General features: G+C 42.0%; 1 protein-coding gene across 1 annotated transcript in view; it reads right to left on the bottom strand.

The window, feature by feature from the left end:
• Window positions 1–17,824, bottom strand: part of retreg1 (reticulophagy regulator 1) — a 61,521-nt gene extending 43,697 nt beyond the window's left edge. Inside the window, exon 1 of the mRNA XM_039004479.1 lies at window positions 17,700–17,824. Coding sequence (XP_038860407.1) covers window positions 17,700–17,824 — 125 coding nt within the window. The remainder of the gene's footprint in view (window positions 1–17,699) is intronic.
• Window positions 17,825–18,568: the final 744 nt, after the last annotated feature.

The raw sequence follows: 18,568 nt of genomic DNA, 5'->3' as shown, positions 1-18,568 counted from the left end.
TCATGTAATGGACAAACATAAAACAGTCCAAATTGGGGAAGTGAAATGAAAAAGATAACTTGTTTCAAAAAATTCAAAAACGGAAAAGTGGTGTGTGCATATGTATTCACACCCGTTGCTATGAAGCCCCTAAATAAGATCTGGTGCAACCAATTACCTTCAAAAGTCACATAATTAGTTAAATAAAGTCTACCTGTGTGCAATCTAAGTGTCACATGATCTGTCACATTATCTCAGTATATATACACTTGTTCTGCAAGGCCCCAGAGTCTGCAACACTACTAAGCAAGGCGCACCACCAAACAAGCGGCACCATGAAGACCAAGGAGCTCTCCAAACAGGTCAGGGACAAAGTTTTGGAGAAATACAGATCAGGGTTGGGTTATAAAAAAATATCAGAAGCTTTGAACTTCCCACAGAGCACCATTAAATCCATTATTAAAAAATGGAAAGAATATGGCACCACAACAAACCTGCCAAGAGAGGGCCGCCCACCAAAACTCAAGGACCAGGCAAGGAGGGCATAAATCAGAAAAAAATGCTATGTCTGGCGCAAACCCAACACCTCTCATCACCCCGAGAACACCATCCCCACAGTGAAGCATGGTGGTGGCAGCATCATTCTGTGGGAATATTTTCCATCGGCAGGGACTGGGAAACTGGCCAGAATTAAAGGAATGATGGATGGTGCTAAATACAGGGACATTCTTGAGGGAAACCTGTTTCAGTCCTCCAGAGATTTGAGACTGGGACGGAGGTTCACCTTCCAGCAGGACAATGACCCTAAGCATACTGCTAAAGCAACACTCAAGTGGTTTAATGGTTTAAGGGGAAACATTTAAATGTCTTGGAATGGCCTAGTCAAAGCCCAGACCTCAATCCAATTGAGAATCTGTGGTATGACTTAATGATTGCTGTACACCAGCGGAACCCATCCAACTTGAAGGAGCTGGAGCAGTTTTGCCTTGAAGAATGAGCAAAAATCCCAGTGGCTAGATGTGCCAAGCTTAGAGAGACATACCCCAAGAGACTTGCAGCTGTAATTGCTGCAAAAGATTGCTCTACAAAGTATTGACTTTGGCGGAGTGAATAGTTATGCACGCTCAAGTTCTGTTTTTTTTGTCTTATTTCTTGTTTGTTTCACAGTAAAAAATATGTTGCATCTTCAGAGTGGTCGGCATGTTGGGTAAATCAAATGATACAAACCCCCCAAAAATCTATTTTAATTCCAGGTTGTAAGGCAACAAAATAGGAAAAATGCCATGGGGGTAAATACTTTCACAAGCCACTGTATATCACGTTTCAGGTAAGACCCAAATGCAGACTGTGTTGAAGTAACAATGTTTATTGCAACAACAGGGGCAGGCAAACGACAGGTCAAGGCAGGCAGGGGTTGATAATCCAGAGTAGTGGGGCAAAGGTACAGGACGTCAGGCAGGCTCAGGGTGGGCAGAAAAGGTCAAAACAGGAAGAATCAATAGACAGGAACAGAGGGGAAAACGCTGGTAAGGCTTGACGAAACAAAACCAACTGGCAACAGCCAAACACAAGTATAAATCCACAGGGGATAATGTGGTAAATGGGCGACACCTGGAGGGAGGTGGAGACAATCACAAAGACAGGTGAAACAGATCAGGGCGTGACAAGGTAACTGTCCATTCGTTTGTAGTTGTATTTATTAAGGATCCCCAATTTCAGCAACATGTTATGATCAACGATATCAAAGGCTGCACTGAAGTCTAACAAAACAGCTCGTAACTTCTTAATATCAATTTCTTTCAGCCAATCATCAGTCATTTGTGTCAGTGCTGAGCATGTTGCATCCCTATAAGCATGCTCATGTTGATTTGTTTTCTGTAAAATAACATTGTATTTGGTCTAATGTGATAATTTCCAAAAGTTTGCTAACAGGCTGATTGGTCTGCTGTTTGAACTATTAAAGGGTGCTTTGCTATTTTTGAGCAGCAGAATGACCTTTGCCTCCCTCCAGGCCTGAGGGCACACTCCGTCTTCAAGGCTTAGATTGAAGATGTGGCAAATAGGAGTCGCAATGTATTCCACTACCAACCTCAGTAATTTACCATCCAGGTTGACGGTTCCAGGTGATTTGTCCTCATAAATAAATATCAATAATTTTTCACCTCTCCACACTAACTTTGCAGAATTCAATTCTACTGTGCTTGTCTTTCATTATTTGGTCCATTATGCATGAATACGAAGGCTCAGCATTTTTTGTTTGCATGCCATGCCTAAATTTGCTAATCTTGTGAACAAAAAAGTTTTTAAAGTGGTTGGCAATATCAAAGGGTTTTGTTTTGAATGAGCCGTCAGCCTCAATGAAGGATGGAGCTGAATAAGCTCATTTAAGGTACTCCAGAGCTTTTTTACCGTCATTCTTTATGTAATTTATCTTTGTTCCATAGTATAGTTTCTTATTTTTGTTTAGTTTAGTCACGTGATTTTGTTTGCCAATCTGCTGTGTTGCCAGACTTGTTGTCTGTTGCAAAGAAAAAGCCATATCTCAGACTGGCCAATAAAAAGAAAAGATTATGATGGGCAAAAGAACACAGCTACTGGACAGAGGAACTCTGCCTAGAAGGCCAGCATCCCGGAGTCGCCTCTTCACTGTTGACGCTGAGACTGGTGTTTTGCGGGTACCATTTAATGAAGCTGCCAGTTGAGGACTGCTGAGGCGTCTGTTTCTCAAACTAGACACTCTAATGTACTTGCCCTCTTGCTCAGTTGTTGTCGTTCTATTTTGGTTACAGCCAGTTTGCGCTGTTCTGTGAAGGGAGTAGTACACAGCGTTGTACCAGATCTTCAGTTTCTTGGCAATTTCTCGCATGGAATAGCCTTCATTTCTCAGAACAAGAATAGACTGATGAGTTTCAGAAGAAAGTTATTTGTTTCTGGCCATTTTGAGCCTGTAATCGAACCCACAAATGCTGATGCTCCAGATACCTCAACTAGTCTAAAGAAGGCCAGTTTTATTGATGCTTTAATCAATACAACAGTTTTCAGCTGTGCTAACATAATTCTAAAAGGGTTTATAATGATCAATTAGCCTTTTAAACTGATAAACTTGGATTAGCTAACACAATGTGCCATTGGAACACAGGAGTGATGGTTGCTGATAATGGGCCTCTGAACGCCTATGTAGATACTCAATTAAAAATCAGCCGTTTCCAGCTACAATAGTCATTTACAACATTAACAATGTCTACACTGTATTTCTGATCAATTTGATGTTATTTTAATGGACAAAAAAATAGCTTTCCTTTCAAAAACAAGGACATTTCTAAGTGACCCCAAACTTTTAAACGGTAGTGTACATTTGGGGCCTTTTCCTGATAACTAAGCAACAAATGTCTGGATTGCCATTGGATGTCATGTCCAAGGCCTGGTGATTGGATATTAGTCCTCTGATCAGATTAGCTGACAGTAAACTCCATGTTACAGTGATATCACATGATGGATGCCAGGAATCTAATGCAGAGAAAACTGTTAGTAACAACTAACCAGCTCAGAGAGACAAAAATGAGTAAAAGTACAGAGAACCTCAATCTCCAAGTTTCCCCTCCTGTTCCTCGAGCGAATTGTGAGACTGGCTTTAGAATACATCATTGTCAATTTTGTGAGAAACACAAAGTGCCCAGTTTGCTGCCAAATGAACACGACTCAGGTGGCATTTTCCCTAGCATGAGTCCTTTAAGTGTATCACTGTAACTCAGACGCCAGTAACAAAGACCTGTTGTAAAATCAACATCAGGTGTCAGTGTTGTAGTACTCGAGACCGAGATCAGGTCTCGACATCACATTATTGAGTGTCTTTGTCTTGTCTTGGTGTCGGATACATTTTACTCATTCTTGACTCGGTCTCGAACAATGAGGACTTGTAATTTATTCCCGAGACCAGCCAAGACCAGATAAGGGAATCCCCATTCAGACCAGTGTCTCTTTTACCTCCACATTCAATTTGATAAAAACATAAAAAATTAAATACAATATTAAACAAATAAAATACAGCACAACACATATTGCACAGACAAACATATATTTACACAAAACACAGTCAACTAAAACAAACATATTCTTCATTATAAAAATCCTCTTTCTGCTGCCTGAACTGCCCTAGAGACACTAACGCATCTATTCTAAATGTATTTTGGAGATTATTCCAAACAAAACTAAAGGCTAACGTACCTAACACTGTAGACACCAAAGCAGTCTCCAGAGTTAACCAACCCTGTGAACGAGTTTAATGACTTGTCATTTTAAATCTTAACAGTGAAGGTAGGTTTGCGGAAGTTTGTGGTGCAGGGCTTTGTAAACAAAAAGAGCGTAATGATGTGGTTTACGTGACTTCAAAGAGGTTCAGACAACCTTTTGGTAAAGAATACAGTGATGAGTAATAAAACTGTCTCTGTGATAAAACCGAAGGGCGCTATGAGAAACAGCATCCAAGGGTTTAAGAGTAGAGACAGCTGCACTTTGACAAATAGTATCACCATAATCAAGAACAGACTAGAGCGAGACAAGCTCATTTGTATGTTTTTTAAACAATAAATCATTGACACTCCAAGTACCAAGGTATTTGTATGCAGAGACGTGTTTGATTATAGAACCATCCGATGAGTGAATATGTAATCAATCTGAGACAATCTCACGAGAACTTGAAAACAACCCCTTAATTCTCTGGCAAGAGCTCTGGTGGACATTCCTGCAGTCAGCATGCCAATCGCACGCTCCCTCAAAACTTGAGACCTCTGTAGCATTGTGTTGGGTGACAAAACGGCACATTTTAGAGTGGCCTGATATTGTCCCCAGCACAAGGTGCACCTGTGTAATGATTACGCTGCTTAATCAGCTTCTTGATATGCCACACCTGTCAGGTGGATAGATTATCTTGGCAAAGGAGAAATGCTCACTAACAGGGATGTAAACAAACGTGTGCACAAAATTTGAGAGAAATAAGCTTTTTGTACATGTGTAACATTTCTGGGATCTTTTATTTCAGCTCATGAAAAATGGGACCAACACTTTACATGGTGCGTTTATATTTTTGTTCAGTATAGATTACATTTGTGACTCACCACCTGGATTTGGTCTTATGTAGCAAAATTTGAAGTGGTGTTTTTTTACATTGGATAAAAGTAGAGACTCAGAGCTACAAAATGGTAGATCATACACTGCATTTTTGAAGGACAATAGGAAAGTAATTCTGCTTTGAAAGTTGATAAACTTGTGAACTCACTTTTTAGAAAATGTCCTTTGAATATTTTGGTATCTAGTGAAGAGCTCTTTGTCTACACCCAATCAGCATCGTTCACACCCTCTTAAGCTTTAGCCCCACCCATCTCGTTTCGCTATCGGAGCGTTCAGAACGCACACTTGACCAATGATTTGTTTACCTCTGGATAACATGAAAACAGCCTAACCAGCTCTGCTGGCAATAATTTCATTACGCTTTTTTGCCAACATTTAGTGACAGACCACTTTAGTGTAAGACATGTAGCTAGCTAACTAGGTAAACAATGAACCTAGCTAGGTAACAATGTGTAAGATCACACATGTCACGTAACGTTAGTTAACGAGCCAGCCAGCTAACGTTACCTAGTTAAACAACAATGAACATAGTGCCAAATCATGTCGTGACTACCCTGCATGAATCTGCTGGGAGCTAACTGTTAATGGAATTTATATGTTTAAATTAATGATTAGAATATTCCACCCTGAAACCATATAATCATACAATTATTATTAATGATGTGTGTAGTTTTAGTCAGTAAAATTATAATAAATGATGTGTGTAGTTTTAGTCAGAATTAGGGTAAAACAATATATCTGTACAATATGTCTTTATAGTATCTTAAACACAGACTGTCTGAGCAAAATTCGGTGCCGACCTTGGCTAGGGGCCACTGAGAGATTTGGGAGAGGGCAGAGAGTACTTCTCACGGTTTCCCTAATCTTGGGGGAGGACAGGGAGTGCTTCTCACGGTCTCCCTAATCTTTGTCGACTGGGTAGTGATACAGTATGTGTGTAGGATACCTACTGTTCGTGTGTATGTATGTGCGTATGATATCTACTGTTTGTGTGGAAATATGTGCGCCGCTATAAAATGGATGTCTTTGTATTGTGGACTTCAGAATGTTCTCGTGAATAAACATTTGACTATTGTAGGCTGGGCCTCTGTCTGTTTTCATTTCAACCAGTATCTTATAAATTCTGGGTTGCAGACTGAGTAGTTAATTGAAGTTCAGTTTATGAACATTGAAAACATAATTCTCTTAACACTAACCAACCAGGTTCAACGTTAGCTAGCTAAAATTAGGCTGTAACTAGCAAAGTAAACGGTTCTGGGATATGAAAAATAACGTCATACACTTAACGTTAGCTAGGGAGCCAGCCAGCTAACGTTTGATAGCTAGCTAGCTAACAGTACACTTTAGCTTGAAATTAAACCACTTTGTCAAAATAAAAAACATGTAATATCTGAAAATGTAGCTAGCTGACGCTAGACTTTCTTACCTTTATACATCATCATGCATGATGGATGCGTCTCCCTGTCAGGAATGCCATGCCACAGTTTCCCTTAGTTTGAAGATGTAATCCGGAGACAGGTGATTTCTCCATCCCTATAGCTATCATACTCTAATTCCACTGATTTCATAACTCAATCTTCCAGAAAGCAGAGAGCAACACTTATGCAGCTCCACTACACATTTGAAAAAAAAGCTGCGTTCGACAGGATTACCAACACAGACTGACCAGCTCAAATAGACAGAAGCCTGCTATATGGCAGACCAATCTGAACTCCTCTCTCGGCATGTCCAGCCCACTCATTATCTCAGCCAATCATGGCCAGTGGAAGGTTGCTGCTTTTTTCTGTGGCTTAACCAACAAGGCTCGTAATTTAACAATTCTATTAATATTTACAGATGGCATACAAGTTTGTTATTAAGGCACATGAAAGTTCACAAGTTCCAGAAGGCATTTCTGCCAAAAAAAATGCATTTTGATAAAAATTACAAATAAACGTTAAAATGGCTCTCCTGTGAAGTAATGATTTGTGACATACACCTAGTTTCCTGAAACGGGTCACATTTAAAATGTTTAACAGATTGACCAAGAGCATTTATATAAATAGTGAAAAGAAGAGGTCCTAACTATCGACCCCTGCAGAACACCTTTATGTACTTCAATAAATTCAGACTTAACCCCATCAATCACGATTGCTTGAGTTCTGTCACTAATGTAACCGATGTGAAATGGCTAGCTAGTTAGCGGGGTGCGCGCTAATAGCGTTTCAATCGGTGACGTCACTCGCTCTGAGACTTTGAAGTAGTTGTTCCCCTTGCCCTGCAAGGGCCGCGGCTTTTGTGGAGCGATGGCTAATGATGCTTCGTGGGAGGCAGTTGTTGATGTGTGCAGAGGGTCTCTGGTTCGAGCCCAGGTAGGGGCGAGGAGAGGGACGGAAGCTAAACTGTTAACAGTCTTCCGTCCCTCTCCTCACCCCTTCCTCGTCTGTCCCTCTCCTCGCCCCTACCTGGGCTCAAACCAGGGACCCTCTGCACACATCAACAACTGCCAAATAGCATGATAAGCGGTATCAAACGCTTTTGACAGGTCCACAAACAAGGCAGCACAATTATGCTAAAGCATTGACAATATCATTATCAACTAATGTGGTTGCTGTAATAGTGTTGTGCCCTGGTCTAAACCCAGATTGATTTATATTCAAAATACCATGCTCAGATAAAAAAGAGCAAAGTTGCTTATTTACCAAAGATTCGAGAATCTTGGCTAGACATGGAAGCCTCATAATTATCAGCTCCCATTCAGTCAGCGCATAAAAATGCTTTGCCATGCAAAATATACACACTCCTTTCATGATACATTACCATCTTATTGCCTATTAAAAGCTGAGCTTCCTACTTTACTCATAACATTACTGTACTTTACTTTAGTTTAAAAATAGCTAAAAAAAAACTTGTTTCGCTCGTCTGAATTTCCTTGCTCAGCTAGTGCAGCTTGGCATTTATTGGGATGACTCATGTACAAGAGGCAGCTCTGCAGGGTACTCACTAGCTGGTACAGCTACACAGTCAAAATGTTAAACCTAACCCTAACCTTAACCCTAACCTTGACCACACTGCTAACCTTATGCCTAACCCTAACCTTAAATTAAGACCAAGCAAATTTTTGTTTTCATAAAATGTTACTATATAGCCAATTTTGACTTTGCCGCTGGCCCATCTAGTGGAAATCGCTCAGCTCTGCCTCCAGGACAAGCTTCATCCCAATAAACGTCAACCTGCTCCATGCAGCTAGTAGGCAAGAGTGGGGAAAGTTGCGTGCTCACTATTAGTAAGGACAGACCGAGGAAGTTGTTACATATTTTGTATTTTTATCTATTATTTAGAGACCAGTTTGGGTTAGTAATAAAGTTTTCAGCATTCTGAACATCTAAAGAATCTATATGTTCTTCTGAAATATGAATACAGAAATAATGGGAATTTTGAACTCTTATTATGGGGGCAATTTGAAACAATTACAATCATGGTCTTGAATTGGACTAGCTTTAGACGGTCTCGAACACAACACTGTCAGGTGCTTTGTCTCACAGCTGAGCAAATATAGCGGGATGCGGACACACACAGGTAACATTAAAAGGAATACTTCAGGATTTTGGCAATGAGGCCCTTCATCTACTTCCCCAGAGTCAGATGAACTTGTGGATACCATGTTTATGTCTCTGTGTCCAGTATGAATGAAGTAGTTTTGTGAGCCAATGCTAACTAGTGTTAGCACATTTAATGGAAGCCCATAGACTTCCAGTCATTGCACTAACGCAAGTTAGCAATTGCGCTAGCGCTGGTTAGCAATTTCCTTCAAACCGCCAGACATAAAAATGGTATCCATGAGTTCATCTGACTCTGGGGAAGTAGATCAAGTATCCCTTGAAGGGGAGTATTCAATACAAGCCATATTGTGAGCTCTCTCTCTCACACACACACAAGCGCACACACATATTACACACAAACAATGTGTTGATAATACAACAGAGCTCCTACCTTCCAGTCATACTGCGCCATAAGTGGGCCCCTATAAGTGAGAGAACAGACATTTTATTGTTCAACATTTTATGTCCAATAGGCTGCCAATGTTCTCCTGACATGCTTCATAAAACCAACCGAACAAACGCAACCTACCCAGTCCATTCAGACCTCAAGGTTGAAAGTTGAGCTTGAGAACAAAGGCAGAAGCAACAAGGGAGAGATTGCTCATGTTGAATCAAAAATCAACCCCCAGACCATACCCCTTTACAGCACAATTCACCTTATTCACAACGAGGCCATTGTTCACTGACCAACGTAAATGTTTTACTGTTCAAACGGGGTAGGGAGTGAACTGCTCCATTTAAATCAATACAAAAACCTTCTTTAAGTGTGATCTGTAGATAAAACACAGTTGAATAAAATAACGTCATTCGTTTATGATACTCAAAAGAACATTACTAGTGCATTGTCATTGTCATCTGACACAACTGTTTATCAGCTACCCGTTCGAGCCGTCTACAGTAGAACGCTCAGCTGTGAAAAAGGTTTAATACCCATATTGCTTCTATCTTTTCTGCAGTTTTCAGAACTACCTGGATTGGCTAGGGAGTATGGTTAAGGGGTCCATTTGGGATTCAGATTGCAAAGCAGCCCAGAGTGAGACACAGCCACTTCTATTTCTTGGTGGCTGTATTTGTATTATTAAGGATCCCCATCAGCTGCTGCCAATGCAGCACTCTTCCTGGGGTCCAGCAACATTAAGGCAGGTATACACAATTTAAAATATTACATGACATTACATTTCATAACACTTTTCACAACACATTAAGTGTGTTCCCTCAGGCCAACACTCTACTACCACATATCTACAATACAAAATCCATGTGTACGTGTGTGTAGAGTGCGTGTCTTATCATGTGTATGTGTGTCTGTGCCTGTGTGTGTGTCTCATCACAGTCACCGCTTTTACATAAGGTGTATTTTTAAATCAGATTTTACTGCTTGCATCAGTTACCTGATGTGGAATAGAGCTCCATGTAGCCATGGATCTATGTAGTACTGTGCGCCTCCCATTCTCTGCTCTGGACTTGGGGATTGTGAAGAGACCTCTGGTGGCATGTTTTGTGGGGTATGAATGGGTGTCCGAGCTGTGTGCTAGTAGTTTAAAACAGACAGCTCGGTGCATTCAGCATGTCAATACTTCTTACAAAAACAAGTAGTGATGAAGTCAATCTCTCTTCTACTTTGAGCCATGAGAGATTGACATGCATATTATTAATGTTAGCTCTCCGTGTACATTTAAGGGCCACCCGTGCTGCCCTGTTCTGAGCCAAATGTAATTTTCCTAAGTCCCTCTTTGTGGCACCTGACCACAACGACTGGACAGTAGTGCGACAAAACGAGGGCCTGTAGGACCTGCCTTGTTGATAGTGTTGTTAAGGCAGAGTAGAGCTTTATTATGGACAGACTTTCCACATCTTAGCTAGTATTTGCATCAACATGTTTTGCCCATGACAGTTTACAGTCCAGGGTTACTCCAAGCAGTTTAGTCACCTCAACTTGCTCAATTTCCACATTATTCATTACAATATTTAGTTGAGGTTTGGGGATTAGTGAATGATTTGTTGCAAATACAATGCTTTCAGTTTTATAAATATTTAGGACTAACTTATGTATTGGCACCCATTCTGAAACTGACTGCAGCTCATGTTAAGTGTTGCAGTAATTTCACTCGCTTTAGAAGCTGACATGTATAGTGTTGAGTCACCTGCATACATAGATACTTTACTCAAAGCCAGTGGCATGTCATTAGTAAAAATGGAACAAAGTAAGGGGCCTAGATAGCTTCCCTGGGGAATTCCTGATTCTACCTGGATTATGTTGGAGGCTTCCATTAAAGAACATCCTCTGTGTTCTGTTAGACAGGTAACTCTTTATCCACAATATAGCAGGGGTGTAAAGCTATAACAAACCTTTATCCAGCAGCAGACTATGATCGATAATGTCAAAAGCCACAATGAAGTCCAATAAAACAGCTCCCACAATATTTTTATCATACATTGCTCTCAGCCAATCAGTCATTTGTGTAAGTGCCGTGCGTGTTGAATGTCCTTCCCTATAAGCGTGCTGAAAGTCTGTTGTCAATTTGTTTACTGTAAAATAGCATTGTATCTGGTCAAACACAATTTTTTGGAAATGTTTACTAAGGGTTGGTAATAGGCTGATTGGTCAGCTATTTGAGCCAGTAAAGGAATTCCAGGAATTCAGGATTACAGCCAGGAATTCAAAATTATAATGCTTGTCTTTCATGATTTGGTCAGTTATACTTGGATGTGTAGTGTCGGCAGTTGTTGCTGGCATGTCATGCCTAAATTTGCTAATCTTGCAGATGAAAAAAAATATTAAAGTAGTTGGCAATATCAGTGGGGTTTGTGATAAATGAGCCATCTGATTCAATGAATTATAGAGCGGAGTTTGCCTTTTTCCCCAAAATGTCATTTAAGGTGCTCCAAAGCTTTTTACTATCATTCTTTATATAATTTCTTTGTTTCATAGTATAGCTTCTTCTTCTTTTTATTCAGTTTAGTCACATGATTTCTTAATTTGCAGTACGTTTGCCAATTGGTTGTGCAGCCAGACTTATTTGCCATTCCTTTTGCCTCATCCCTCTAAACCATAGTTTTTTAGTACCTCATCAATCCACAGGGATTTAACCGTTTTTACAGTAATTTCCTTAATGGGTGCATGCTTATTAGTAACTGGAATAAGCAATTTCATAAATGTGTCAAGTGCAGCATCTGGTTGCTCCTCATTACACACCACAGACAAGCAAATATTCTTTACATAATCAACATAGAAATCACAACAAAATGTATTGTATGACCTCTTATACACTATATTAGGCCCAGCTTTTGGAACTTTGGTTTTCCTAGATATAGCTACTTTATTGTTATCACTACAGCCAATGGATTTGGACACTGCATTAAAGCAGATTTCTGCAGCATTAGTAAAGATGTTATCAATACATGAGTGGCACAGCGGTCTAAGGCACTGCATCTCAGTGACAGAGGCGTCACTACAGACCCTGGTTCGATTCCAGGCTGTATCACAACTGGCCGTGATTGGGAGTCCCATAGGGCGGCGCACAATTGGCCCAGCGTCGTCCAGGTTAGGGTTTGGCAGGAGTAGGCTGTCACTGTAAATAAGAACTTGTTCTTAACTGACTTGCCTAGTTAAATAAATGTTAAATAAAACATTCAAAAAATGTTGATGACTTCATTTCTGTGCTGTTTGTAAATTCCCTGGTGACATGTGTCACAAAACAATGCCCACAAGTTTGGAACCACCAAGACTCTTCCTAGAGCTGGCCGCCTGGCCAAACTGAGCAATCGGGGGAGAAGGGCCTTGGTCAGAGAGGTGACCAAGAACCTGATGGTCACTCTGGCAGAGCTCTAGAGTTCCTCTGTGGAGATGGGAGAACCCTCCAGAAAGACAACCATCTCTGCAGTACTCCACCAATCAGGCCTTTATGGTAGAGTGACCAGACGGAAGCCACTCCCCAGTAAAAAGGCACATGACAGCCCACTTGGAGTTTGACAAAAGGCACCTAAAGACTCTGAGACCATGAGAAACAAGATTCTCTGGTCTGATGAAACCATGATTGAACTTTTTGGCCTGAATGCCAAGCGTCACTTCTGGAGGAAACCTGGCACCATCCGTACGGTGACGCATGGTGGTGGCAGCGTCATGCTGTGGGGATGTTTTTCAGTAGCAGGCAGACTAGTCAGGAGTGAGGCAAAGATGAACAGAGCAAAGTACAGAGAGATCGTTGATGAAAACCCGATCGAACAGCGGGCTGTCATGTGCCTTTTACTGAGGAGTGGCACTCTACTATAAAGGTCTGTTTGGTGGAGTGCTGCAGAGATGGTTGTCCTTCTGGAAGGTTCTCCTATCTCCACAAAGGAACTCTAGAGCCCTGTCAGAGGACCATTGTGTTATTGGTCACCTCCCTGACCAAGGTTGTTCTCCCCCGATTGCTCAGTTTAGCCGGGCGGCCAGCTCTAGGAAGAGTCTTGGTGGTTCCAAACTTCTTCCATTTAAAAAGTATGGAGGCCACTGTGTTCTTGGGAACCTTCAATGCTGCAGACATTTTTTGGTACCCTTCCCCAGATTTGTGCCTCGACACAAACCTGTCTCTGAGCACTATGGACAATTCCTTCAACCTCATGGCTTGGTTTTTGTTCTGACATGCGCTGTCAACTGTGGGACCTTATATAGACAGGTGTGTACCTTTCCATATCATGTCCAATCAATTGGATATACCACAGGTGGACTCCAATCAAGATGTATTGGCGCAAACGCTAGAAAGAAACTTCCTTCAAACTACACGCAGAGACATAAAAATGGTATCCACGAGTTCATCTGACTCTGAGGAAGTAGTTAAAGGAACATTCCCTTTAACACCACTCAACCGATTATAGTCTTCAATTGTCACGCCCTGACCTTAGAGAGCCTTTCTATTTCTCTATTTGGTTAGGTCAGGGTGTGATTTGGGTGGGCAATCTAGTTTTCCTATTTCTTTGTTTGGCCTGGTATGGTTCCCAATCAGAGGCAGCTGTCTATCGTTGTCTCTGATTGGGGATCATACTTAGGCAGCCTTTTTTCCCACCTTAGGTTGTGGGATCTTGATTTTGTTAGTTGCTGTATAGCCTGCAGAACTTTACGTTCGTTTTGTATTTTGTTGGGTTTTGGTGTTCATTTTAAATAAAAGTAAGATGTTCGCCTACCACGCTGCACCTTGGTCTCATTCCAAGGTTTGGTTTGGTGTCTGGAGCAAGACAGTCGCCGTGAGGAGCGTGGGACCAGTCAGGCACCGTGTTTTGCGGAGATACGCAATGTGTCTCCAGTGCGCATCCACAGCCCGGTACGTTCTATGCCAACTCCTCGCACTTGCCGTGCGAAAGTGAGCACCCAGCTAGGACCGGCTCAGCGCTCCTGGTCTCCAGTACGCCCCCTCGGTCCAGGATATCCTGCGCCGGCTCTAAGCACTGTGTCGCCAGTGCGCCTTCACAGCCCAGTACGTCCTGTGCCAGCGCCCCCGCACTTGCCGGGCTAAAGTGAGCATCCAGCCAGGACGGGTTGTGCCAGCTCTACGCTCCAGACCTAAAGTGCGCCTCCACGGCCCAGTATATCCTGTGCCAGCTCCACACTCCAGGCCTCCTGTGCGTCTCCCCAGCCCGGTACGTCCTGTGCCAGCTCCACGCTCCAGGCTTTCTGTGCATCTCCCCAGCCCGGTACGTCCTGTGCCAGCTCCCCGCTCCAGGCCTCCTGTGCGTATCCCCAGCCCGGTACGTCCTGTGCCGGCTCCATGCACCCGGCCTCCAGTGATGATCCATGGCCCGAAGCCTCCAGTGATGATCCATGGCACGAAGCCTCCAGTGATGATCCATGGCCAGAAGCCTCCAGTGATGATCCATGGCCCAGCTGGCTGGAGTGTTTACAGACATATTCAATCTCTCCCTATCCCAGTCTGCTGTCCCCACATGCTTCAAGATGGCCACCATTGTTCCTGTACCCAAGAAAGCATAAGTAACTGAACTAATTGACTGTCGCCCCATAGCACTCACTTCTGTCATCATGAAGTGCTTTGAGAGACTGGTCAAGGATCATATTACCTCTACCTTGCCCGACACCCTAGACTCACTTCAATTTGCTTACCACAGACGGTAAATCCACAGACGATGCGATCGCCATCGCACTGCACACTGCCCTATTCCATCTGGACAGTAGCGGGCCGCATCGGTGGCACTGTGTTATCCTCAAAGCGGGCAAAGAAAGTGTTTAGCTTGTCTGGCAGCAAGACTTCAGTGTCCGCGACGTGGCTGGTTTTCCCTTTGTAGTCTGTGATTGTCTGTAGACCCTGCCACATACGTCTCGTGTCTGAGCCGTTGAATTGCGACTCCACTTTGTCTCTATACTGACATTTTGCCTGTTTGATTGCCTCACGGAGGGAATAACTACACTGTTTGTATTCGGCCATATTCCCAGTCACCTTAAAGTGATTAAATGCGGTGGTTCGCGCTTTCAGTTTTGCGTGAATGCTGCCATCTATCCACGGTTTCTGGTTAGGGTAGGTTTTAATAGTCACAGTGGGTACATCCTGATAAACTCAGTCACAGTCTCAGTCATCAGTGAATTCGTCAATGTTAATTCGTCAACGCTACCCGGAACATATCTCAGTGTGCATGATCATAACAATCTTTAAGCGTGGATCTGTTGCAGTCATGACGCAAGTTGCGCTATGCTGTCAAATACTCCCACGTTTCTAGTTTGACCAGCTGTTTTCAGCAACTGATATTTTTTAACTAGCTTGTCATATTGGCAGGTTTGCTAGCAAAAAAATATTTACCTAGCTTCTAGTCTAGTGTTTGATATTCAACGCGATTTCCTCGTAATGAACAGTGTCGAGTGTCCTGACGAAAAGGCAAACTTTTCTAGCTATGCCAGGCAAAATCGGGCATTATCAGCTCATTGTTATGGATGTATCCAAGTAAATGTAAATATAAAACAGCTACTTGGCTTTTATTTTGGCTGCAAAGGTCGTGACTGTGTTAGCCGTAGCTAGCTGGCTAGCTAGCAAGCAAGGGATGAACGACTGGGTCGCATCCATAAATATTGAACTAATCGAACGAACGACTGGGTCGCGTCTCTAGCAACCAAAAGATGAGAAAGCATGAATTTGCTTCTAAAAAAGAAAATATAAATGAAAAAAAAAGTATTTATATCGCTAAATGTGTGCTTTTATATATTTTTGGGGGCAGCTGTGGTATAAGCGGGATAAACGCCTCCGTTCTGTATATTACCAGCAGGTAACCTAGCAGTTAATAGTATTGGGCCAGTAACTGAAAAGTTGCTGGTTTGAAAAATTGAGGTGAAAAATCTATCAATGTGCCCGTGAACAAGGCACTTAACCCTAATTGCTCCTGTAAGTCACTCTGGATAAATGACTAAACATTTAAACAAACAAACGCCGATGTTCTGTACATTACCTTGGAAAAATGAACTCTGCAAAGGGATTCTGCGCTGCGTTGTCCATTATTTTCAAGGTAATGTACAGAACATCGGCGTTTATCCCTTAAATATTGAGCGATGCACTACATACCTTTAGAGAAAGAGACACATCTGGAGAGAGCCACATCTTTAACAAGCAGCACTGTCACCATCAGAGCCAAGGAAAGGGCAAGAAGACAATACGCTCTATAGGAACTGAGGGCCACAAACCTAGAGGATCAGAAATAAACAATGTCATCATGGGTCATTATCTGTCTTTTATATCTCATCCTGATGCCATGTTGTGAGCTTGCACTGTACATGGAGAAGAATTAAACAAATCATTAAGGATTGCAGCTAACTAACTAAATAACCAAGTCACAAAATTAAACAGACAAACATATTGTCTAAACCTGGTGTTGGGCTGAGCGAGAGAAATGCATTACACATTATCATCACCCTTACGAAAAAAGATTGCAGTCAGAGTGCAGCATAACTGCAGTACCTTGCAGTATAACTGTAGTTAAATGGCAGAATAACTGCAGTATGCTGCAAATACTGTGTCCAAAATAACACCTTTTTTTTACTGCAGTAATTTTGTAGTGTAACTGCATTTAGAGTGCAGTTATTCTGCAATTACTGCATCCAAAATGCCACAGTCGACTGCAGTTATTGCACTTTTACTGCAGTTTTAAAATGTTTTTTTGTAAGGGCAATATGCATTCAATACCACTCAATGCCCTTCACTGTAAAACCATGACTATGGAAACCTCTTTTACTTTCTCTCTTCTGTTCCCATTTTCTAGTCATAACATGCCTTGTTTTTGTGTTGTTGAAGTTGAGTTAAACTTGCTTGGCCAAGGTAATAGCACAGCTATAATCTTTACACGTTCATAATCCAGGCAACAGCCTACTGTGAGGAACAAAACAAAACAGGATTTGAGCTTTTGCATAAAATGTCCTGCAGACATAGTTAATGTCAGAATAATTTATAGGTGGGAGAGGACAGTTGCTTATTCAATGCTTAACACTATAGGCACGCACTTGCACGCGCACAGTCGATCTTGTTGTTGTTCCCACTCCCTATCCAACACAAATTATGAATTTGACATTATACACATCCAGGTTATTTTTTATTTAACCTTTATTTAACTACTCAAGTCAGTTAAGAACAAATTCTTATTTACACTGACGGCCTACCGATGGCCAAACCCTAACGACGCTGGGCCAATTGTGCGCCGCCCAATGGGACTCCCAATCACAGCCGGTTGTGATACAGCCTGGAATTGAACCAGGGTCTGTAGTGACGCGTCTAGCACTGAGATGCAGTGCTTTAGACCGCTGCGCCACTCGGGAGTCATGATATTGCATCATATTGCAATTGCATTCAATATGCACTCACTCCAAATCAAATATCTTATTTGTAAATCATGATACCGTAGGCTATAAAATACACAACATTTCACCACAATTCAAATTTTATAGATATGCTATAATAATGGAGGAGAACAATTGTAAAAGCACTCAATGGTTTCAATAGGTTGTTTTCAACGACGGACACATCATTTCCACTACGTCATGCTTACCAGTGCACCGCAGTGGTGGCAGCAAAAAGTGTCGTGGTCCTAAAAGGTTTATTCCAGTTGATCACGTTTGAAATGCGACAGTCCGCTATAACAGCCTGCCCTTCCTCGTGCCCAGCCGCCGCCATCGTCCCACCTGAGTGTCTAGCCCTGGCCAAACTCACCGCTGCAGCCTCCGGCCCAGCCACTATGGCAGCATCCTCGAATCTGTGTCGATTCTGACGTGGGAGAAGCTATATGGACACGCCTGGTGCCCAAAGGGATGACGTATGTCGCGCATCTGAGTCGAGTGCGGAGACTAATGTATTCGGTTCAGTCAGTCAAGTCGTTCTGATAAACCCTTCCCATATAGTTTATGCTGGTTAGCTGATAACAACAACAGCATAGTGCTACTTAAAATAAAGTGGTTCATTTCGATGGAAGTAACTGTATTAGTCACCATCTGGATTTGGTCACCATCTCTAATTTGTACCATCTGACGTGATTTTTATTTCCAGTAGTATAGTAGCCTACATGATACATAACTTCTAATACTGGTAGTAACCATCTGGATGTCACCTAGGCCCAAGATGTACTCAAAAGGAGCCAAACGTTACTCCCTAAGGTCCAAGGACCTTATGTTATTTTCAGAGGTAGACTGGATCTGACAACTAAAACAGCCAAATACTCATCTTCACGTTAATCGATTCTTAATTGCGATATGGTTCTAGAAACATAAAGCACTTTAGTTTCAAATCATATCATAATAATTTCACAAATGCAAAATATACACTTACTGTACACAGTAGCAGTGCGTGGGTAAAATCACTGGGGAAGACAAACCAGAAAAAAAAGCCAAAATACAAGCTACTGTATGTGTTATAATAATTGTG

This window comes from Salvelinus namaycush, chromosome 11 (genome assembly GCF_016432855.1).
Source record: "Salvelinus namaycush isolate Seneca chromosome 11, SaNama_1.0, whole genome shotgun sequence".
In the NCBI taxonomy this organism is placed as follows: domain Eukaryota; kingdom Metazoa; phylum Chordata; class Actinopteri; order Salmoniformes; family Salmonidae; genus Salvelinus; species Salvelinus namaycush.
The sequence above is the reverse complement of the archived record's forward strand: the minus strand, read 5'-3'. Positions and strand labels throughout refer to the sequence as shown.